A 25,868-nucleotide genomic window follows, 5' to 3' on the forward strand; every position below is an offset into this window, starting at 1 on the left:
CCCGGGCAAATTTCCCCTTATTTTTTTCATTTCAAAGTGAATCTCTTTGTTTAAGGTGTTCTCCTAGCACACACAGGATCAACTCCTGTGACCAGTTAACCTTCATTCTTAGAGGTGTTCTAAGCAAATGAGAAGCTATAGGTCTAGCAGGTACCCAAAGAACTCACCACAAAAACAACACTATGAATAACCACTTCTAGACATAGGCCAATAGAACCAATTTGAACCAGTCTGAACCAATTCCTACATATAATTTTCATTATTAGACAAATACAAATGCATATATATAATGTGTGTGTGTATACACACATAGACACACACACATGCACACACACAAACACTAGTCAAGACACAAAAAACAAGACTTCTGTGAATTTTGTAAAAGGATAAATTTCAAAAGGTTAAAATGACTCTTCAAGAAATATAGAGTGAACAAGTCAAAGGTTTATTCAACTCCTTAATGAAGAAGCTGGCAGGATGGTAAAGTAGGTTCAAAGAGCATTCAGGAATTATTTGAAAAAGTAATGGTAGAATAACATCGCTAGATAAGATACAAAACTAGGTAATGTCTTTCAGGGCAATAAAAAAACATGTTTTGAGTTTTCTTATCTACTGGACAAAAAGCTACAAGTCTGGAATTTAATCAGTAGAATTAGCATCCAAGAAAGTATATTGCTCTGAATTAGCCTTGCATGGGTCCAGTTAACCGAGTCTTCAGTATTACACTGAAAGGATATTTTGCCCTCCCTTTGCCTCATTTCCAAGTTTTGGATTTTTTTTTTTTTCTTAACAATGCATATTTCCCCATCCTAAACTTTTCTTTTAAGGGCTTAGATTGGTTTCTTAATAATATACAGACACTTAGCCATGGAATGTGTTAAGTACAAAACACTGGCCCAGGAAGTTCTCAAACTTAAGACGTAGGCCAGAAACTTTGGGTTCTGCACTTGACTTCCCATAACTTGTCACAGTTATCAAAATACTTCTGTAATCTTATCCTGGGGTGGAGTTCTGTTTTAACTTCAACCCCAAGTTAGTCAATCCTTAGGACCCAAACTATTCTCCATACCCTGAACTTAGATGATAAGTCATCTTAAGCACAGCAGAGTGAGAGTCCTTTTAAATGGTCATTAGACTTTGACATTCAAATGCTCAAATAGCCATAGATCAGCAAAAAATCCAAAGCTCGGAGGATTCAGGATCATGCAGCAATAAGTCATGCTGTTTAATTTTTTTAAAATTTAAGGCTCGAGAGAAACATAAAGGATCTCTATAGCACAAATGCCATGAAGTTCCTTGATCCAGAGGCTTCCCACAGGTCTGTTCCTTTTGAGTTGAGCAACTCTGCATTGGACCTCTAAGAACCATCACGAGAAATGGCAAACCGTGGCCCAGGTGGTTTAGGTCTGCAATCTCATTTTGTATGGCCTCCTTGCTGAGACTGGTTTTTACATTTTGAAGCATTGCTTAAATTTTTTAAAAAGAATATGCAACATAGACTGGATGTGACCTGTAAATATTTTCAATATTTACTATCTCTCCCTCTGTAGAACAAGTCTACTGATCCCTACATTTAAAAAAAAAGAGAAAAAAAATACAACTTTGTTGTTAGCATGTATCAAAGTTTTATAATGAGTTTCCTGTAAAGGAAAAGCTCTCTAGTAGGCTAGTACAAAGATTTGCTCCTGGTAGGGTCATTTTTTAGGAAAAGAGAATGGTTACAAAAGCATTAGATTCTATATCAAAAAAATAATAATATTCGGTTAAAGACCACTAAACTTTTGATTGACAGCTGGCCAACTGCATGGGTGGTAGCTAATTTCCCAGAGTTTCTTAATGTCATTAAAGTTCATGAGAATCAATTACTTAAGTGTTATATCAGGAACACTAATTTTTTGAGGGGAGGAGGGTGTAAATTATATCATACAAACAAATTTGGCATAATTTTTTCATAAGGCAGAGTGCTAGTATATTTTTAAAGCCTTCACTGGGATGAAGTAAAAGAAAAGCAGACTCTAGGGATCTTTTGATGCTACACTAACTCACACAGTTTAATTTAAGACTGCATAAGCTAATAGGAAGATAAAAACTTGGAAGAGAGAAGACCCTCACAAAGAGGATCAGAGCGTTGAAAAACTGAATCTGTGTGCAACAAATGAAACGAATAGGGATGTTTTAGCTAAGATGAAGACACGGAGAAATTTAATAATTCTAGAGGTATGAGGGGCTCTCCAAATGAAAATGAAGAGTGAGTGTACATCTCTTCTGAAGAGAGATCAAAGTTTAACCTACAGCATAAGGGTTTAAAATGAAGAATTTTCTGACATCAAGTTATCAGCCTTTCCACAAATTTTCATAGAGGCTGAGTCTTTGGGAGATTTCACGACTAGATTAGAGTCAGGCCACTCTGCAGTAGGTGAGTATCGTCTTGCCTAAAGATTTAGTCAGATAACCCCTTGAGATCAGCCATGTGTTTTTAATTCAAGACCATACGTGGTGCAGAGCACCACCAGATCTGCTGTCCTTTGAGAGATTACAGACCAGCCACTGTCCCTGAGGACTTACTCCCTGAGAGAGTGCACAGGGTAAACAAATACACACAAGGCAAAGATATGGAGAACAGGGAAAATATCTAGAAAGAGATATAATTAAAAATACATCTTATAAGGCAAAGAGTGAAGGGAGCCATCTATATCTCAGGAAAGCGAGATCTAAGCAGAGGAAACAGCAAAAATAGCACTGAGAGAGAGGGAAAGTAGTAGTTATTAAGAGAGGGTGTTGCAGGCTCATAAAGTGAGAAGAGGAGCTATTAGAGAGTTCTGAAGGTCAGAATCTGACTTGAATTTTCAAAGGATCACAGTGGCTGCAGTGTAGAGAAGCCATTAGCCAACTTTTTGACCTCAGGACCTTCGCATGCTTAAAAAATTATTGAAGATCCCCAAAGAGCTTTGTGTGAGGTACTTCTAGGCATTTTCCACAAATAGTAAATAGAAAGGAGCATACAAGAATTGGGATTTTTCAGAATCTAGGAGCTTCCCTAGAGAGAAGCTTAGCTAATGTTTTCTTAATTAAATATTAAGATGATCATTTACTGCTAGGTACTTTTTAAACTGTGTAATTTAAAGAGGTTGGTACAGAGCTAGATTTCAAACCTAGGTCTTTCTGGCTGTAAAATTTGGATTGTAACCACCATATTATGTTGAACTAAATGGTGAGTAGAGGTGACTTAATTTTATTTTTTTTAGATTAATGGGGCTACCTATGACTAAACTTAGAGTTCTGGGAATCCAGATGTTAAATGAGGTAATATATATGTATAAGGTAATACCAGGAGTATTTTTTTTTTTTTATCAGTTTTACTGTTGGCATATACTGTTTTGGACTAAGGACTTCATATCACCCTAAATGTACAAAACAACTATAATCACTTCATAGAGAAGAAAATTTGCACAAACTACCTTTGAATTCTGTATTAAAATGCAATGAATGTCATGTCTGTGTCTTAAGTAGGAGCATATCTCATCGTTACGAGTGATCCATGTGATAGTGGGTTCAGTAAGCAGTGGTCATGTGGATTAGAAGAAAGACGGCAGTCTGTTTCTGCAGAATTTTCCAGGAACCTGTTCTTCAAAAGAAGTGAAAAAATATTTTATACCCAAACCGCAGCTGTACACATAGGACCGTATCATGTTAGAATATTTAATACGCAGAAATAAGAATGTTTTAGGTGAGACAATAAGGTGTATTATTAGTGTGAAGCAGATATATTTATAGAGAATCTCAGGAATGATAGTATATTTCTGAAAGCATCTTTACATTTACTCATCTTAATTGAGATTTTTCTTTTATTTGAAATATACCATGCTTTCAGAAAGCCCTCTTGTGCCACCTAAAATAAGAGCAGAATAGGTCCCTTATATGAGGAAACCGTAAATCTTGAAAACAGTGGTGTTCCTTGATGTTTTTTGGCCGCACTACTGTTTGGTTTAACTAACATTTCTGGTAATGGAATCGCTTGAGTCTCAGAATTAGTTTGCTTAGAATTTCAATGTTTCTGCCAGACCTCTTCCTGTTGACATATTCAAACTGAATCAAAATGATTTGTGTGACATCATAAGCAGTGTAAGTATAGCATTTGAAAACAGTGTAAGGCTCTGATATATTAATTAATCTATTTGGGTGTGTTTGCTTGGAAACCTGGAATGAAGCCTGTTAAAGAATATATATGTTTTTGGGATATAATCTGAAAGTGAGTTAGAAAAATTTTAAACTCCATAACATTTTAAAACAGTCATTTCCCATCTCTCACTATCTCACACTTTAAGGCATTTATTTAATGGAATTGGGGAAGGGAGCAGAAAAACAATATTTTAAAAATAGCTATTTTCTCAGTTTTAGAAAGATCATACCTAAGCACCATCATTATTTTTATATTGGAATCACCTGTGAACAAGATTAAAGAAACTCATTATCTTTCTAAAACTAAGCAGTGGGTATAAAAATTGAACCTGTGTATCTTTCATCATCAAATGATAAACTATAAAATATTTATTAAAAATACGAATGTACAGTAGGCTGAAAATGGACACTTTTCCGACAGGAAAATGACTATCTGTACCTCACTTAATTGTTGAATGAGGTAGATTTTACCCTTTAATTTCTTTAAAGCAATTAACTGCTTGACCAAGAGACTAAAGAGCTAAGAAATTTAAAGCCAAAGAGATAGGAGGAACCGCCAATGGAAAAGCAAACAGAAACTTAAAAGAAAACATCTCTGAGTATATATCACACTGAGTAAAATATAAATTTAAACGCCTCTCTGATATTCTAATGTAAGTTAGTAGGAAATTTTAAGTGGTATCACTCTTGGTTTTTAAGTTATCCTTCTGTAAAGGAAAACATTCTTTCTTGCTAATTCCTCAATTAAATCCAGAAGGAATTCATTTTCAATTTGCTTGTTTCTGTTGTCCATGGAATGTTAGGTTTAGTGGCTTAGAATGATTGGCTCTAAAAACAGATTACCTGGGTTGGGTTCAGGCCCCTCTACCTGTTGCTGTGTAACCCCAGGCAGGAGATTAACCTTCTAAAGTCTCAATTTCTCATGTAAGAGTAGGCTAATTGTACCTAGAGCCTAGGGATGTTTGGAAATTAAATAATAGGATACATGTGAAGTGCTGACACCATCTGGGTACATCGTAAACCATAGTTCATGTCGTGATTTTCCAAAGAGACCTTTGCCAGGTAAGACTAATACTATTATTCTAAAATAAAACACCTATAAAATAAAAACGGACCCCACCAGAAAGTTCTGCTATTCAAAGCATCTTCTACATTCAGAAAGTGCTCTGGAGGGGTAAATCGTTGTTATCCATGTGGAACACCTTGTCATATAAAACTATTACTCCTTAGACAACTAGGTCAGAGGCTGGGAGTGCCAAAATGAGCAACGCAGCTTCTGCCCTTACAGAATTTAGAGTGGGGGAGGGGAGACAGATGGATATATAAATAACCCAGGGGGGTGAAGGAGTGAACAGAGCAGGTAGGGACAAAAGTGTTGGTCTTGGGCTGCATATGAAGATAACCAGTGGCAGGCTTCTGCACTAGAACACTGCAGCTGTGGTCTGGGACCCTTTCAAATGCTGTTCTAGCAACATGATCTTTCCACAGGAGGGTGGGCTGCATGAGAAAGCCTGTCTGCCTTGATGTAGTGATCTGGGGAGAAGTGAGGTCTGAGATACACATTAACTAAAGATATGATTAACCTGTTCCTTGTATTTATTACACTTTACATTCATAGGGTGCTGGAATCATTTTAAGTGAACTCCACTTTGGTAGGCCCAGATAAAGCTCTGGCTTTTCCGTAAGACCTCATCTGGTGCTGAGGTTGACTTTTTATCACAAGAAGAGGAAATAAGATGTATCTAGGGAAATAAGTCCTAACCTCATCTGCATGATGGAATTACCTGGGAATCTTTAAAAAGAAACCTATGCATGGTGCCGCACCAAGCATTCTTTTAACTGGACCCAAGTGTTAGTATTTTTAAAGCTTTCCAGTTGATTCTAATGTGCAGCCAATGGTGAGAGCCACCATTCTACTTGCCCTGGGTTTTGCTTCCTCTAAGATGTTCAAATAAGTTTTAGGAGACTGGCTCAGCCCAGATTCTGTCAACAGTTTTCCAGTCGGCAGTTCCTATTTTAATACCAGTCCATGTGTTCCCCCTTCGGAAACACATGGCACTTTCTGCTGTTTCCGTAAGTGATGGTGATTCCTGGAGAAATAACTCATCTTAGGCTCTGAGCAGCGGAGCAGGAGTTCTCATCCAGCACTGTGCCTCTAGAGAGTGCGTCTTACTCTCAAAACAGAATTTACTGTCCCATTTTTTCATACCTCTAAGACATGACCAACCCCAGGTTTTGTTCTGAAACCTTCTATTTAGTCATTTAACAGGTTCCTTCTGTATGTCCTGATTGAAGTTCAGCATTTCGTTCGATATGTCAGTCTGTCCCTGTACTTCCAGACTCTTCAGCAGTCATCTGTGACTTATATGCATTCCTTTGCTTATCTCAGTTTATGTATCATTTCTGTATAGATTCTATTACTATTACTTTTTGATTTCAAAAAATATGTGGAATGGCAAATATGGGCCAGGCACTCTCCCGGACACTAGAGACAAAAGGGTGTCCGAATCAGGCAAAAATTCCTGCCGTCCTGGGACTTACGTTCAAGTGGGAGGAGACAGAAGGGAAATGCATAAGCCACTAAAATATGTAGTATGTTCAGAGGTGCTAAATGCTATGGAGAAAAATAAGGCAGGGCAGGAGGAAAGGGAGTGCTGTGTCTGGGGTAATATTGCATCGGCTTTGCAGTGTTATCCCAGCAAGGGCTGGTGAAGGCTTGAACCAGTGAGAGAGATGGTGAAAGGGGGTTGGAATCTGGATAAGCTTCAGCAAGCCCTGAAGAAGGCCAGGGATCGGGCCATTCAGATATCAGGAAGAGGAGAATTTTAGGCAGAGCGTATGGCAAATGCAAAGGCCCTGAGGCAGGGGTGAAACCAGATGTGTGGCCGGAAGGACCAGTGTGGCTGCAGCAACGCGAAAGTGCAGGAGGGGGCTGGCTGGGACACGGGTGTTGGGGGTCAGAAGAGTGGAGATGGTGTAGGACCTTGTGGGAGTTTTATAGATTTGGGGGTTTTCTTTGAATGAGATGGAGATTTATTAAATGGTTTTGAGCAGAGGAGAAACCCAATAATTTGATAGGATCATTCTGGCTGCTCAGTTGAGACTAATCTCTATGGGTCAATGGTGAAAATGGGGAGACCAGTTATGAGGCGGTTACAATAATTTTGTTAAGAGGTGATGATGGCGTGGACCAGGGTAATAGCAATAGTGATGAGTCAAAATGGTTGAAATCTGCATATTCTTTTGAAGGTAGAATTTGTCGCTCTTAAATAAGTGTCTATCTAATATATTTCCACATTCCTCTTAAAAGATAGCACCTCAGACTCCAGTAAGATACCCTAATAATGTTATAGCAAACAGTTAACTTTCTGGTTCTCAAATACCACAAAATCAGTATCATACTGTTTTTAAGAAAACAATTAGTATTGCTGATTTGTTTCACTTCTGATTCATCATAACTTCCCACAGTCCTTACTCTCCCATATTTCTGCGCTTGTGCATTGCTGGTCATTGACCACTGGGTATCTTGACTCAAACCGTCATTGATCACTGTTGCGCTGCTGTTGCTTAGTAAACACCTGTGGTTCTCCTGTGGTCTTTACCTTATTCTATAACAGTTCTCTTGAAGATGACTGAGGCAGGCAATGGAAATAAGAGGAAATAACATGCTACTGCTGCTATTATTAGAAAAGAACCCAAGGTTCAAAGTAAATCAGGCTGAAAACACTTCTTTTCCAACTCCTCTCCTATCTTCCTTTTCCCAACTCCCTGAACAAAGCAAAGATTTTCCTTTTCAACCTCCACATAAATCTCTCAGGGGGCCTTTTAAGCCTTCCCTCATGGCCCTAAGCAGAATGTTGGTATCATGAGAATATACATAGTGTTTCAAAAAAAAAAAAAAAATCTGTTGGTTCTCTTTTTCAAAACTAAATGCGCCAACCCTAAATTCTGGTATTCACAGAAATATTTCTGTCATACACGTTTCACAACTGGGAAAGCTTAAGGATAAGTATGCACTCGTTTTTCATTCATTCATTTATTCGGCAACTATTGAATGCTTTTTACGTGCCAGATACTGTTTTGCGTAGTGGGAGATAGGTGTGAACAAAGTCCCTGACAGAACATACCTTCTAACACAGGAGACAGACAAAAACACAAGTTAGCACATATGTAGTACATCTGATAAAGATAATGCTTGGAGAAAAGTAACAAGAGAATGAAAAAGGGAATGCTGGGATGGTACGCTACTGGTGGTGACAAGTTAATATTAATATTTTAAGTAAGGTGACCAGAGAAGGTGTCTCTGATAACTTGACAGAAACCTAAAGGAAGTGAGAGAGAGATTCAGTCTCATATCTGGTGGGAAAATGCTCCTTGCCACAGGAAGTCCTTAGGTAGTTTTCTTCTCAATGTGTACTTCCTAAGTGACTTCATCCTGTCCCGTGGCTTTAACTGCTTCCTGTACTCTGATGACTCCCAAATTTGTGTCTCCAAACCAGATCTTTTCCCTAACTCTAGCCTATCATAGCCAACTGTTTAGGGAGACCTCAACTTAGATGTCTAACACATATCTCTCAGATTTAACATGTTTCTAACCAAACTCCACTTACACCTTCCCCTAAACCTGCTCTTTCGTAATTTCTCTCCCTTTACTAAATGGCACTTCCATTCTTTGTTTTTCAAGTCAAAAAATCTTGGTGTCATCTTCTTTCTTAAACCCCACATTGATTCATTAGATAGATCATGAGTCCTTAGAGTGGGTAAAACTAAAAAGGAAGATACTTGGGGGTTGAGATGAAGAAATTGAGGTAAAATAGCAGAGAGTAACAGAAGTATCCACAAAGTGTTATTTGATGACATAAAGAAAATTGAAGCTAAGGGAACATGAGCCCTGGTACTCTGATTGATATGAGATCACGACATAAATCAGATTCCACTAAAAGAGCTACAGCCTCAGAGTGGTCCAGTATGTTTGGGTATTAGTTGGCAGAACTAAGGCTGTAGCCTCATGGATTGGACAGAGACTTTAGGTACCCTTGGGAATTTTTCACCTAAAGCATTTTCTATCCCCTGCCTTTGGAAACACTGTGGGCCCTGGATGTGGAAGCCAGAAATGCAGAGTCATAATTTTAAAAAAGCAGTGAACATTTGAACCATTTTTTAAGAAAAACTTTTAAATCCTCCTTGTGGGGATATCTGGAATGAAGCAAAACATTTAAAAGAATTAGACCCTCAGGGAAGCGAGGGTCTAATTCTTTTCTAGGGGCAAGAGAAGGTTAACAGTTGTCTTGACCAAATTCGAACAAGAACAATGACAAGTAAGTAGTCACTGTCCTTGTATTTTAATTTGTCGTAGGTTTCCCAGTATTCAGATTCTTAGTACAGAAGGTTCTTGCTGTTTTGCTGCACTCAGTTCCTAGAAATCGCATGCATATCCCACCAAAGGAGATTGGAACAGTGTGAAATTTGGAGATTGCATTCTCCACTCAAAGATTTAGCATCAAACAAAAAGATAGATACGGCTCTCGTAAAATTCTCTTATTCTAGCTATTTACAATAGAAAAGTAAGTCCCGTACCAGTTATTCCTTCATGAAAAGAAGCTGAGTCCTTTCTAAGCTTTAAAAAGATCTTTTCTCAGACTGGACTTCTTTCTGTGCCAGATTTTAGCAAAGAATAAGCAAATCACAAATATGCCCTGAATTCAGTCCTCAGATAGCTAATACCACAAATACATGTTTTTGCCATGAATGACAAATATGTTTGATTTCTGGCAGTTAATTGGCATAGTAGTATTAAATGTTCATAGTTATACCTTTCCTTTCCCATTTAACAAAAATGATTCAAAGTTTTTTTTCCTTCAGTTTTATAAAGAATTATTTTTTTAGTTTGGTACCTTAAGTTATAACTGAAGGAATTCTTAACAGTAAACTCCATTTCACATTTACCAAGTTTGATCGTTAGCTTTCTTGATAGTAGCTGTCATATATTGAGTGCTAATTTCCTACCTAGTACTGCGGTTAGTGTTCCCCATGATTATCTCTTACACACTTCACAACCCTGTTATGGAAGATACTATCTTTTTTTCCATTTTAAATATGAGGAAACAGAAGGATTTAGGAACTAGCTCATGGTCACCCAGCTCACAAGTAGCGGCAGAGCCAGGATTCAGACTGAGGCACTTGGACTTCAGTACTGGGCCCCTAACCATTATAATGCTAGACTAATACTCTAACATTCTACCTACTCTATTAATATGAACATCTGTTCTTGCCTTAATTACCAGGGATATAACATCTCCAAAAAAAAATAGAGATTGGGCATGGAAGATGTAACCTATTCCTTTATGTTTGTTTTTTTCTTTTGCTTTTTCTCGTAATAAAACAAGGGCTATAGAATGGGTGGAAATTCTTTAATATTTGGGGAAAAGTAAGTGGGTGGAAATAATACAAAAGCTGAACTTTTAAAATCATTTTAGATCACATTTCGCTGAAGAAAGGCTCATTTGGTCACAGACCCTTTGCTTCCCCCTATCTAATTCTGTGAGTTAAAGAAAAGAAAGGTACAGAGTATTTATTAGATCAGCTTAGTTCTTATTACTATGCTTCCACTCCCTTGGATATTTTCTTTCTTTAATCCGTTTACATGTTTTTTTGCCCGTTGCCATAGTAAAGCTTATTCCATGATGTGAGAGGCCTTAGTGCCGGAGAAGGTTTTCTTAATGTTAAATCCCATATTTTCACTTCTACATTTTTATCTGGGTGTTACTAGGACAACCCAAATAATTTCATTTTCTCTTTGAAGCTGATACCTTTAAAGCTGTTGTACCCTCATGCTGACTCATTCATGTTCTTATGACTTTATTCTACTTTAATTCCTGTAACTCTCTACGCAGATGTTTTCTGCTTTTGTGTAGTCATATAGCTGATGTATTGCTGGTGTAGCGGTTAAGTATTTGGTGGGATTACAAATCCCACTGAGTATTAGAAAAGTGCTATGGACCTTCTCTCCAGAAAAAAAAAAAAAAAAAGTGCCAGTTTAAGAAATAATGGATGAATATACAATGGGGGAAAGAGTCATGTTTTCTATAAATGGTATTGAGAAAACTGGAACACCATCTTACACCACACACAACAATCAATTCAAAATGTATTAAGACTTGAACTTAAGACCTGAGACCATAAAACTCCTGCAAGAAAACATGGGGATCAGATTCTTGACATCAGTCTTGGCAGTGATTTTTTTGGATTTGACACCAAAGCAAGGGCAAAAATAAACAAGTGGGACTACATCAAACAAAAAAGCCCCTGTACAGCAAAGGAAGCTCTCAACAAGATGAAAAGGCAATCTACAAAATGGGAGAAAATATTTGTAAATTATGTAGCTGATAAAAGGTTAATATCCAAAATATCTAAAGAATTTAAAGAACTCAATAGAAGAAAATCAGTCTGATTAAAAAATGGACAGAGGATCTGGGTAGGTATTTTTCTGAAGAAGGCATAAATGGCCAACAAGTACATGAGAAGGTACTCAGCATCACTAATCATCAGGGAAATGCAAATCAAAACCATAATGAGATATCACTTCAAACCTGTTACTGTGGTTATTATCAGAAAGACAAGAAATAGCAAATGTTGAGGAGGATGTGGAGAAAAGGGAACCCTTGTACACCATTGGTAGGAATGTATGTTGAAATAGCCACTGTGGAAAACAGTATGAGGTTCCTTAAAAAATTAAAAATAGGACTACCATATAATCCAGAAATTTCACTTCTGGGTATTTATCTAAAGTAAATGAAAACAATAACTCAAAAATATACTTGCACCCCCATTCATTGCAGCATTATTTACAATAGCCAAACACGTGGAAACTACCTAAAATGTTCACCCACAGAAGAATAAAGTTAGTGTTTTATACATACATACATACATACATACATACATACATACATAGGTATTCAGGAAATCCTGCCATTTCCAACAACATGGATAGATCTTTTACAACATGAACGCTTTATGCTAAATGAAATATGTGAGACTGAGAAAGACAAGTACTATGTGATCTCACATGTGGAATCTAAAGGAAAAAAAAAACAACTCATAGATACAGACAACAGATTGGTAGTTCCTAGAGGCAGTGTGTGTGTGTGTGTGTGTGTGTGTGTGTGTAAGGTGGTCAAAAGGTACAAACGTCCATTTATAAGATAAGTACCAGAGATCTAATGTACAGCATGGTGACTATAGTTAATAATACTGTAGCATATATTTCAAAATTGCTAAGACAGTATATCAAAAGTTCCCATCACGAAAAAAAATACTGTAACTGTGTGTGGTGATGGATATTAACTTATTCTGGTAATCATTTCACATCAATATGTTATAAACCAATTCAATATTATATGCTAACTTAAGAAATAATGGATGGAAATGTTGACTAAATAGTATCTCTAATACTATCTCTTATTATCTATATCTATTTGGTTCTTGCTTTTTGAATAGCAAGTTGCAAGAGTTGTATCACAGGGGCTTTATCAAAAACTCCTACCCAATCTATCTGTTTCTGAGTTCAGATTGTGAAAATTAAGGTACCTGTTTATTTCCATTTTTATATTTACTTCATCCAGGACCAGTCTCATGACTGGTTTTATGTCCTTCTCTCGCAAGTCTTTTGGCAAACTAGCTGCAGGGGTTAAATGGCTAGTTGGCATGCATCTTACCCAGTGCTGGTCTGGCTCATACAAACTCTTTGGGTTTGAATCGTGTGAAGACCTGAGGAGCAAAGAGAAAAGGTAACACATTTTCAGTCTTCTTGTTCACAGTTCTGTTACCCACATATTGAACAACAGCTTTTTATTTATCTTTTATCTTCAGTACTTGACACATAGTACTTGTATAACAAATGTTAAAAGAGGGGTGGAGGAAAGAGAGAGGGAGGGAGGGAAGGGGGAAGAAAGACGAATATATTAAAGAGAGCGAAGAAGAAAAGAAGAAAAATTTAAAAACGACTAAAGGAGACTGTCCTCTGGCCAAAGGCTAAAGTTCTGTGTGTAACTCGGAAGTCAATGCCTAAGGAGGAATTGTACAAGAATTCCAAAGTGACAAAACTGCAAGCTGGCCCATGTATAGACAGATGCAGGGGAGAAGAACAACTTTTGGTCTTTCTGGTTGCTTTTTGAGGTCAGTGCCAGGAAATTACTGAGCCACCCCCTCACTGGTGATGACTGGCCTACTCAGATTCTAGAACAATGTTCACTACTTGTGATGAGAATTTTGTGAATTTAGTCCCAAACATGGGCTACTCAGCCGGAACTTTGAGGCATCTTTACACTGAATTAACAAAAGAGGCAAGGCATCGTGCGGAGGATAATCCAGAAGATGCAGTGGAGGTTGGTTCATGTGTTTTAGAAGACCTTTTAGCAGCAGGGTTCAAGGTGAAGTTGCCAAGGTCTGCATGCTTCTGCAGAAAGGTTGCTTTGGGTAAATTTTTACATATACCTTAGAAAAAGGCTCTTGGTGCATCTTGGTGCCTTTTTGCCATTTCAGTGTAAGAACATATAGCTTGTTGTTCTGACTCATGGAATCTGGACCAGCTGAGACTACCCCTATCCTGTGTCCCCAGAGACAGAAAATATGAGGTCCAACCTTATTCAGAGTAAACAAAACAAGAAATAATAGTGATGGAGGGCAAAATGCTACATCTTAAAGGGGGACTAAAAAGCCATCATACCGCAGACCTTGCATTCTCCCTGGAATATTCTGCTGGTTCTGGCCTCCAACTTTACCTAGATAACTATTCCTTCCTATACTTGATATGTCCATGCAAGCATTACTTGAGAACCCCACAGTAGCTCAGGTACCTCAGTATACTATCAGAGTATTCTAAACTTCCACTTCATTATACCTATCACAGTTGTAATTAAACGATTGTGTGTAGTTATTTACTGTCTTTCCACCTGTAGTGTAAGGTTCATAAAGACAGGGTTTATGTCTCTCTTACTCATTGGTATATCCGCATGAGTGAGCTCTAATGCCTTGCAGATAAAAGCTACTCTAGTACTTGCAGAAAGAATGAATAGAGCTGCCATGCACTGTGTCAGGTGCTAAGGATAAAAAAGCTTTTCAAAGACACTATATTTATCCTTAAGAAACTTCTACTCCTAGAGTAGTGATCGCCAATGATAATTTATCCCTCTCTCAGCCTCCAGGAGGGACCAAGCATGAGTCAAGATCCTATGGCTTTCTTCACTTCAGTTGCCCCAACCCACCTCCTTCCCACAAGAACCCCAACACTGACCCCGTTTGTATCTAAGGACTTTGAGTAGGAGTGAACCAACATATCTTTCCACCAATTTCCATTTCTTTGAGTGGACATTTATTTTGTTTTTGCAGCAACAATTTTGATTTATGTCTGTGTAACCATTTTTTAAGTCCCTAAAACATTTATTAAGTTTTTAACATGGGTCATCTGAAAATAAGATTAAACATCACGGAACAAATAAAAACAAACAGAACCCCATAGTCGTTCCATAAACTGTCTGTTCCCTTGGCTGTAAGCCACCCAAAAGATCATCTGCTCATTCCTAAATCCCGCTTTTCTTCAGAACTTCCCGAGATCTCTTAGTTTTGAAATGTTTTGACTTTTAAAAGTAAGTTTTTTCTTATTTCTTACTTACATTTTCCTGCTGAAGCTAAGGTTTTAAATAAACTATGACTTTTCTACATAATTTTTAATATTTTTTAGTATTTGTGATTAACACTTAAAACCAACTCTTGAACTAATTTAGCTTCCATTAAGCATCCCCAATTCATCTTTTTATTCCTCCAATGAAGTTACTGCACAAAACCACTTCTGAAACCATCTTTAGATAACAGGGTGTCACCATGCAAGTTGATCTATTGCCGGGCTTCGGTAAAGAGGTCTTTCAACCATCTTTAAAGATATATTTGGCAGGGATCTTAATATATTTGAGATAGTTTTCTCAGGAAGACTTCTGGATCCAAGCCACCTTTCTTACTAATAATAGCAACTCAAGTAAACAATTTCAGAATACTATCTAGTTTGTCTATAAAGATGGCACTGTGCTGGGTCTTATTCCAAAATTAGCTAATGAACTTAAATTTTTTCTTTTTCTTTTTTTTTTTTTTGCTGACAAAGTAGTCAAATGAATAGGTCTACAATCTCACACTTATACTCTTCTAGTAACTTTGTTTTTAATCAATCATTTATTTGATGAGCATATGCTGAACACTTATTATGTGCCAAAGACTGTTAGGTTTCAGGAAAACAGTGGAGACCAACATTAATCCACGAACCACACAAATGAATGGAAAATGGTGTCTGTGACAGGGGCCATCAAGGGAGGTCCACAGCACTGTGAGAGCCTGCAGTGCTGGATTCGACCTTGTCAGGGAGATGGAGATGGCTTTTCTGAGCAAGTGGTGCTAGAGCATGAGCTTTGCAGGATGCATATGACTCCGCAAGGCAAAGGGCGATTAAAAGAACGTTCCAGTTATAGAATTAGCACCTCAAGGCTCTGCTACATTTGCATGTATCACCTCCGTAGTGACTTTTTGAGATCCACAAGGATCACTTGACCTTTGCAGTCGTGAAATGTATATTAGCTAGTTTCACTAGTTCCTTTGGGGGAGGGATAGTTTTTTTTTTTTTTTAAACTAAATAACATCTTTAGAAACATGTATTTTAATGATTGATTCATATTTTCCAAGCATTTCTTTCATTTTGAATTTTGGCACAGTATAGGTCTGAGAGGCAAGTAGCCTTTGACCATAGTCTCCTAGAGCGTTTGTATAAAGAAACCTTTTATGCCTTCCCTCAGCTTCTAGAATCTGAGGCTGTAAGAGTATCAAATATCATTATGTTAAATTTTATTCAGCTTTGCTGTGAGAAATAAGAGTTGGAGGAAGGAACTCATATAATGTCTAACTTGGAAAACATGACCATTGAATCAATATGTTATATTTAGAGCAGAACCCAACAAATATTTTTTTCTTGTAAGCACAAAGCCTTGCATTGAATGTTTATTGACCAGGTGAACAAAAACCAAATATTCTATTTTTCAGGTGCATTCACATCAGTTTTAATATTATAACAATATAAGTCTGGTAGTTGTTGATTTCCTCCTGCAGTTGTTTCTAGCCTGGAGGCTCCAAGACCCAAACTTCTTCCATCATGGATTTTAATGAGCCCAACAGGAGAGACAAACCAAGAGCTGACTTCTTGAGAAGCTTCTTGAAAATCTCCAATGAGCATTATTCACCAGTTAGTTTTTCTGCTACTAAGAACCCTTCCATGATCCTTGATTTTAAAAGGGAAATTTTAAATGGTAGATTCCTATAAAGATGAGTTTAATTAAAAGGACAATAAAAATGATCATACTGTAAATCTCTCACTTTAAATACCTATCTCTTGTTTCCTTAGCCAGCAGTATTACTTTTGTTTCCTAGTTACCGTATTTAACAGCTGAAATTTTAAAATTTTACCCCATCGAAAATAAAAACCTTAGTGGGAAAATTTTGCTTTAGCTTCCCTGTCACACATTTGTTTGACTCTTTGTTTTCATAAGTACCACTCTGTTTATGTTTGTGAAAAGGTATTTGTAAAACACACCAAACTTCCTGTTGGAACACAAAAGGTAACTTTTGCCTCTAGAATCATTAGGAATTTAATTCAACAACTATTGAGCATTTTAGGCCCTGGAGCTAATAATATGGAATTAAAGGTGACCCCTGCCTTTTCAGACTACTCTGTACTCCAGAAAGTGAAAAATTACAAGAAACATTAGTGTGAATGTTCTGGAGTGCAGGACTCTTCTTGTCTTCTCCACCTTCCTCTTCTTGGATCCTGTTGTCAGGAAGAAAGGGGTCTTCCACATAATCTTTCCACACTTGTCTGGATTTTTCTGGCTGGCACTCTATGTCACGGTATGTCTGCTGCTTAGAATTATTGGGCTTTCTTTGCTCAAAGGGGGAAAACTGGATTGGAAGTAAACCTCAGTCACTTTTTGTCCATTGGAGGAAGAGATAGTCTTCAAAAACAACATTACAGATTTCCTCTGTTGAATACTAGACTTAGTTTTTGTATGTCGAGACTGATAAGAATTGGATGATATCGAGAGTTTGAGGAGAAACACAGTCTTTTCAAGGATTGAGGATCCTTTGGTGGGGAGGGTAAGAATATTCCCTACCTCCTAGAAGGTTGTACCTGGTTTAAAGGAGATAGAAACAATGTGAAATGAAGAAGTGACCAAGAAGACCAGTGGGATGCAGAGAGCTGAAGCCATATTTCTCAAACTTTAGGTAGGTTCAGAATAATAGAGATGAGAGAGGGAATGAGTTACATTTGGTGATAATCTTTTCTAGTCAGTTTTTAAAAGACCATTTAATCACAATTTAACTTCATTTTAGAAAAGTTTTCTGAATTTAAATTTACTTAAAATGTACAAAATAAGCATTAAATGATTATTTTATATGAATATAGCTGAAGCTCTTTGACAGAAATCCTGAAAAAATCAAAATCTCACCAAGATTTATAACTATTCTAAACCATTATAGTGTAAACCAAACTTTTATGTTTGGATCTGTTTTCTTTTGCTTGTTTCTAAATGAGGTAATGTTATCATACAAGGGAATCACAAAATTTGGCTATAAAGTACAAACTGAGATTTAAGAGCTCATTGATCAACATATCTTTATAACTAGTGACAGAATGATGCACATTAAAATTTCGGTGATCTATAACTTTGAAATTATAAATTATTCTTGACTCTTTTTCTCTTCTCAAACATTCTCTTCGGTAGTGGGTGTTCTTTGAATAATCATTATTTACGGTGTAAAGTTGTGTGGTACTAGTTACTCTTTATTTATTGCAGCATCAAACTTTTATAACAGGATAATAGCATGATAGAAGAGTTTGATCTTTACTACAAAATGCTTGATTGGGTTGTGTATCTCTGTGTGAGTGTGTATATATGTATATTTAGATCTAATTTAATTTAACAAATATTTATTGCGGGTCTATTCTAAGGCGCGATGCTATTTTCTAGAAGATTCAGAGATAAGATATAAACCCTGTTCTCAGTGAAAACTAATGATTTTTTTAAATGCACCATTGGCACAGGAAACAATGATCATATGTACAAAGAAGATCAGTTACAATTCAAGGTTTTAAAGGAATTTCTTTAATACGTATTCTTTCAGGAGAGTACATATTGGGTGAGGGCAGGTACCCTGTATGTTTTGTTTACTTCCATTCCCCCAGAATCTAGCACAGTACCCGACATATTGTTGTGGCACAATCAAATTTAAGACCCACGGAGCCAATTGAGATGAATTGTGAGCCTTTATTAGCCGGCCGGCGACTGACTCTCCCCACTAGAGACTCAGCCTCCATTAGCTGACCAGCGACTGACTCTCCCCACTAGAGAGTCCACCCCGAGCTTTCAGAGGAGGTCCCTTATAAAGCCTACAATTACATTAAATAAGCAAGCAGGTTTACAGAAGCAGGAGTTAGCCATTAGCATATCTTTGCACAGGATAAGGACACCCTTAACATTAGCATATCTTTGCACAGAATATCTCCTAGAACTATACTCTCTGGTTAAACATTAAACAAGCAAGCAGAAGTTGGCCATTTGAAAATTTGCCCCCTTAACATTATCTTACACTTTCATTGTGCATGACTAAATGAAAGTAATCTATGCTTGTGAGACAGAAAAATCAGCTACTGATCATAATATGTAGCAAATTTTTAGGAGATTCAAAAGCTTATAACTATGATAAACATAACTGTGGAAACTATCATGTAAAGTAAAGCTCTTGAGATATACGGCCTGAAATACAGTGATTAAAGGGATTTTTCTTTAAATATGTGAAAAGTGTAATGAGGAAAGGGTTACTGTCTTCCTTGATTAAGAGAGAATGAGAATTGCTAGGTAGGAGTAATTGTGCTCCCCACCATCCCTGTCACTACCCTTAGAAAAACAGACTAAGCTCAATTTGAATGTCTTCCAAATAATTTGATTAGGTCACTGATTTAACATATGACATCATTGAAATATCTAAGTAGATGATGATACAGAAGTATCCATTGGGTTACAAGTTCAACTTGATTTTTACTAATCCTTCTGAATCTGACGTTCTCATTTCGGGGGCTATAATAGCACTGTAGCCTAAGAATCATGTCAGTGTATTAATAAGTTTATTTTTTGTTTTATACAGTCAAAAAAGAACAGGAAAAGAGAAATTGAGTATAGGAGAGATTCTATTTAAATTATTTGTTTCTTAGTATATGGTAGATTCTTTACATTTGAATCAGCATGATGTCGTATTAACTAAGAATAGTAGAGCGAGGAGTGAGATTTGGTTAGAAGTCAGGGCTCGCTGTTAGCTATGTTCCTTGGGCAAGTCACCTAATCTTGATTAGCTCAAGTTTTTCACTCCTTAAAAAAGAATTATGGGCTGAATGGCCTCCAAAATACCTTTCAGGTTCTAAAATTTTATAACCCATTTATAATTTTCTTTTAATGGAATACATTTCTATAGAACCATATAATTACAGTCTTTGGTGAATTTTTCTAGAAATAGTTTGACATGTGTACCACAACTACAGAGTAAAACACAATCTAGAGTCATGTTCTCCCAAGAGAGAAAGAGCATTTTTATGTAATTGGAAAATTTGGCTGCCTCTCCTGTTTTTTATTTCCATCTTTGCACTGTGAGAGGAAAAGCAGTTTGTTTTATAATTGATGTTTTGAGTATATCCTGATGGCTTTATTTATTTTGATTTATGAAGCCTCTGGGTACAACTGAGAAAAGAACCCATAAATAAATCATGGCATTTCTGGGCACCTCCTTTTTTGCACTCTTTCTCCGCACTGGCTTCAGATGTGCTAATGTCCTGGCCCCGCCCTGCGGAACTGCCCTGGACTGTCCTCTGCCGTTACTCACACACTTTGCCTTTATAATTATGGTTTCAAACCCTAAAGACAATTGCACCCCCTTCTTCATTATAATTGCTACATCTTCACTAATTTAGTCTGTGTATATTAAGAGCCTACCTAATGCCAAGCATTATTTTCTAGATAGTTGGGATACATCACTTTGCAAAATAGAACCGAAAAACAAATCTCCGCCTTTAGGAAACTTATATTCTTGTAGGAGGAGAAAGACAATCCGTTAAGAAACCTAATAAATATGTTTTGACAGATTGGATTGGGGATGTAAGAGACAAAACAGAATTGAGGATGACTCTGAGATTTTTGGCTTAAGCAATTAGAAAGATGGAATTGCCATCAACTGAGATAGGAAAAATGTAAGAGGAGAAGGTCTTTGCCGGTGATAGGGAAAGTAGGGGTAAGGGATGGAACTGGAGTTGATTTAGGACATTCTGAGTTTCGTGTGTCTAGTGGATATCCAGACGGAGATGTCAGGTAGGCAGCTGGGGCCATGAGTCTGGATGCTGATATGAATTTGTGTTTGATATAGATGCTGTTTAAAGCATTGAGACTAAATGCAACCAGCAGGCGAGTGAATGAGTTAGGGAAAAGAAAGGCCAAAGAGGAAGCACTGAGCACTCCAAAGACAGAGATCAGGGAGAAAAGGACAAAACAGCAAAGGAGTTAAAGAAAGAACAGCCCAGAAAGGAGGAGGAAATCCTAAAGGCTGTGGTGTCCTGGAAGTCAAGTAAGGAATGGTCATATTATGCTGGTGCTGCTGACAGAGCAAATTTGAGAATTGACTATTAGATTTAGCAACATAAATAATAAACGTGGGTTTCTTTTCTATAGAATTTGTATTTTGCATGCTTAGAATTACTTAATTGTTCGATTCATCTTTATAAGGGGCTACTCACCATGTTTACTGATGATATTTTCATTTGGAATAGACCCTTGTTTCCTTGAATGGTATATAATTGTACTGTATAAAAGTGATGCATTTTCCAACTGCCGGAAAAATCATGGTACAGAGCAAATGTTAGCTATACCCACCTGATAGCCAAAGAACAGTGTTAGCAATCAGATTTGAATCAAAGTAGAATAAGTTTGATATTATTAAAGGTCATGGGGTTAATACAGTAGAATTTGTTCTGTGTTATTAATTCTGGAAAAGAAGATATTAAACTTCTCCTGAGAGCAGATGAAGACATATTGTTTCAGGAAGAACCTAATAAATGAAAGAAATAAGAAACTCTGGGTTTGTAACTAATTTTGCCAATATTCTTTACCAAAGGATTTTATGATATGATGTTTTTTGAGAGGTAAAGGTTTGTAGCTAATGGAGCCATTACAATGACTTCAATAATAAATATTTTTAATAAAGGAAGTGCACATGGACTTCTGCAAAAGGATGCAGAGGCAGAGATCATGTAAACCTTTATGTATTTTTAATTAGGATACCCGAATCTCTTGATTAAATTTGAAATGCTGTATTCCTAATGACATTATTTAATTAGGCAAATTAAAATCTTACATAATGATTGGAATTGAAAGAAGTATAAAGATAATTATTTCCATTTCTAAAACAAAAAAAAAATTTAAAAAGAAATAAAATTGTGCTGATTGATCTTAGGAGGGGCAGCTATTTAAACCTAGCCGTTTATTCAGAAGTGGCTCTTTCAGCTTAAAATGATAATGACTCTTGGAATGGTTGCAAATCACATAAAAACTATAATGATAATGAAAGAGAAATCAAGTGTAGTCGCCACTGTAATGCATAACTTTCAGAGATGCTGAAAATTCTGACAGAAGAATACTAAAAATTTTTTCAGTTGAGAAGGCAAAAGGTCTCTTCACCCTCTTTTCAGTTTTGGAGGTTTTGTCCAACTCCTCCTTTACCTTCCCTCCCCCAGATATTTTTTTTCGGTATCAAAAATAAGTCCAAAAGTTAATGCCGTGCTAGATATTGGCTTTGAGCCTTGTGATACATTAAAATAATAAGGTCTCTGTGTGTGTATTATACATTTATGTGTATGTTATATATCTGTGTATACTTTTATATGTAGTAGATAGATACATCCATATGTAAACGTGCAGTCATGCACACTCCAAAGTCATGCACATCAAAAGGCTGTGTCATCGTAATCAGCTATTTCTCTAACAAGTCTTGTAATCCATCTTAATTAGGCTGTGCCAGTATCAGGAAGCAGTAGATAATACTTAAGTTTCTTAGATTCTTAGTTTGTCTTTATTTTACACGTTAAGATAATAATGCCAGTAAAGGCAACTCAGCGGGGCACCTCACCTGTAACAAGTACTCAGGCCTTTGCTTTCCCTGAGAGAGCCATGGATAAAGGAAGGTACATTGAGCCTCTACCTTAGTGTTCTCAAAGTGTGGTTCATGGAACCCTGACAGCCTAACCTTTTTTAGGAGGTCGACAAGGTCAAAACTACTTTTTAATGCTAAGATTTTTTTTGCCTTTTTCACTGATGGAGCAAAGACAATGGTGGGTAAGGCTCCGTGGCATGAATCAAAATAGAGGCATTGGACTATACTATAAAGATTATATTCTTCATCGGCACACACAACTTTAAAAAAATGCCAGTTTTGTTTAATGTCCTCATTGAAGTAGTAAAATTATTATTTTAATAAGTCTCAACCCTTGGCTGCATATCGTATTGATATGTGTGATGATGGGGAAGAACACATAAAATACTTCTGCTGCCTTTTAAAAGTACAGTGGGTGTCTCAAATGAAAGTCCTTATTCGCGTTAAAAGTTGAATTCACTCCTTTATCATTTTTACTTGAATAAAACAACGGATTATTCAGAGATGATTATATGGAAGGTATTTTTTCAAAATGAATGATGTGAGCCTGACACTTTAAGGAAAACAACTGATAATATTAGCTGCCAGAAATGAAATTCGAACTTTCAAGTGATGATTAGAGTTTTTGAAAACTTGGATTTATCACCACAAGTTTGACATCCCATTACTTAAAAACTTTTCTGATAAAAGTAGTGGTGATATTAAAGAATGTGATTTTTTAATATAATTTGTCAACATTTGGACATGCTGCATAACTCAGTGATCTAATATTTTCCAGATGACTTTACAAAATCACTCATGAGTAAAAGAACCATTCAAAGTACAAGATAGACAAATGAATTTTAATGTCATGAAGGTTGAAATAGTTTTCAGATTTTATATTACAGTTAGCCAAGTTGGTTTGATGTATTATCAAAAATAATACTCAGAATTATATGAAAAGGCTGTGAAGATACTTCTCCCTTTTGTAATTGCATACCTCTTTGATTCATAAATTTCAGTCAAAGCAACATATTGTAACATTGAATGCAAAAGCAGGTAATAAGTTTTCAGCTATCTTAAAATGTATGTTAAAGAGATATGCAAAAATGTAAATCAATGCCATTATTTTCGTTAATTTTTTTTGTTTTGGAGAATATTGTTATTTTTCATGATATAATTTATGTTAACATGTAATAGATTTATTTTAAAATGAGTTAATATACATTTTTTTAAATATCTTATTAATGAATGTCACCCCAATAAATTCAATAAAATTTCTTTAATTTCTAATAAGGTAAATATTAGTAGGTATGGCCCACATAAATTGTTATCTAAGGTCCTCCTCACTACATTTGAAAGTGTGAAGGAGTCCTGAGGTCAAAAAATTTAAGAACCACTGCTCTACTTTGGTGTATTTTATTCCTGAAATTCTTCCCCACTTTAGAAAACAAGCCTATGTCCCTCGAGATGTCCAGAAATTTATCATGAAGGACACAAGCACCAAAGCTGTCAAAGAATGTAGACCAGAGCTGCAAGACCAAATGGAGAACATTATAATAGTTTATAATAGTTTCCAAAGATAACCAGCAATGAATTCAAAGAAGTGTCTTTGCTTTTCTTTGGGCTGTTTATCGTACAGCCTTTAATTCAATATTAGGGAAGGAAGATCCAGGAAACAAAGAAGGCTTGGGAGAATAAGGGCCAAATGTACCCTTTCTCCTTCTCTTTAATTAGAGTCTTTAATAATAAGGACAAATATAAAGAAATTATTGGATCCAAAGATGGCAAAATAGAGAGAAATTTTCTTTTTAGCCCTCATTGGCCACCCTTACTCATTGCCATAAGATAAGGAAAGACTATTTCTTCTCACAATGCAGGATGATTAACTTCAAGTTCTGGATTATCCTAAAAGTAGTGGGACTGCACAGTAAGAAAGGAGAATGCGGAATAAGAAAAGGATGCATCTCTTTTCCCTTTTCCCAGAGCCTCATGTGCACCCCATTCATTTATCTTACATTATTTAGATAGAGATAGGTGTTTTAGGGCCAACTGATTTCTCAGAGGAGAAAATCAGGATAAGTTTGAGGTTCACAGCAAAATATGAGGAGTAAAGAAAACAGAGGCAAAGAATCAAGTCAAAAGCACAGTGACCAAAAAAAGGGGGGAGGTAGGCAAATGAAGCCTTCCCCTAATCCCCCCACCACCACCACCACTACAACCAGTAAGGTCTTCCATCTTACAAGACGATGTGACAAAGTTATTTGCCTTCCACAGGGAGCAAGCAGAATGCTTTACAAATAAGGCTCAGTAGATACATGACACAAACCGATGCTGAGATTACACTTTCAAACAAGTAGTGTAAAGCAACAACCCAAAATGGCGAGATTAATGGCAAAAACATCTCAAAGACTGGGCTTTGCGCTTTCTGGCATCCCCTTTTTTTTGTTTAGGGGAGAGTCCAGGAAATAATGGACCCATGGTCATGGTGTCTACGGTCCACGTAGAGCCAAAGGAAACTTGCCGATTGGAAAATAGTTAGTAAAGGTTCCTGTCTTTTTCATGTGGGGCTCCTTACTTCAACTGCTTTAGTCAATGGCTTGTGAACACACTGAGGTGCCATGACACCTCCTGGTCTAACTCAGACCGCTGTTTCTGGTGGGATGAAGCAGCATTTCAGATGCTGTGAACAATGAAGTATGTTGTGCGTGAAGATCAATTAATTCACCAGTAATCTCTCCTTTCTCAGAAACATGATTCCGGTGACAGAATTTCGGCAGTTCTCTGAGCAGCAGCCTGCCTTCCGGGTGCTGAAACCATGGTGGGATGTATTTACCGACTACCTTTCGGTGGCCATGCTAATGATCGGTGTGTTCGGATGTACTTTACAGGTAGGTGCCTAGACTCTTGTTGGAATGGGAGCCAAATCAACTTGGCTATTGAAACCTCTTAAAAGAGCAGGCTGTGTGAATTTTAACCAAGTAAATATTAGTTGCTTTTTTGCACTCGTATATGGTATTTGTAATCATGGCAGGGAGCCTGAAACACTGATTTACTGAACCTTCCAAATAAGGTAAAATATGGTACTTGTAAGGTTTCACTGAGCCCAAACAGCAGTTGATGAGTCAAGTAATATTTGATGTCACTAACATCACAGATGTCCCTTATCTTTCAAAGTTGATTTTATAGTGAGATAAGCATGCATATACACAGTGCCATTTATAATGCCAAAATGGAACTTTTTTCTTTTCTTTACCGCTTATACTAACCCTTGATAAGATTTTCTGGAAGAATATTTTGATGAGATATCATTATTTTATCCAGTGTTTAGTTCCGAATTAAAATATAACCCAATCAAAATTTTTTCTGTATGGATTCTTTCTACGTATTCAAATGTTGAATCCAGATTTTTTTTTCTGCACATCTACGCA

General features: G+C 36.7%; 1 protein-coding gene across 1 annotated transcript in view; it reads left to right on the top strand.

Moving 5' to 3' along the window:
• LRRC8C (leucine rich repeat containing 8 VRAC subunit C) overlaps nucleotides 1-25,868 on the top strand; it is a 68,276-nt gene that overhangs the window by 10,791 nt on the left and 31,617 nt on the right. Inside the window, exon 2 of the mRNA XM_016122979.2 lies at nucleotides 25,187-25,328. Within this exon, the coding sequence (XP_015978465.1) occupies nucleotides 25,191-25,328 (138 nt within the window). The 5' untranslated portion in view covers nucleotides 25,187-25,190. The remainder of the gene's footprint in view (nucleotides 1-25,186; nucleotides 25,329-25,868) is intronic.

The sequence above is a fragment of the Rousettus aegyptiacus genome, unplaced genomic scaffold (assembly GCF_014176215.1).
Source record: "Rousettus aegyptiacus isolate mRouAeg1 unplaced genomic scaffold, mRouAeg1.p scaffold_m13_p_1, whole genome shotgun sequence".
Classification (NCBI taxonomy): domain Eukaryota; kingdom Metazoa; phylum Chordata; class Mammalia; order Chiroptera; family Pteropodidae; genus Rousettus; species Rousettus aegyptiacus.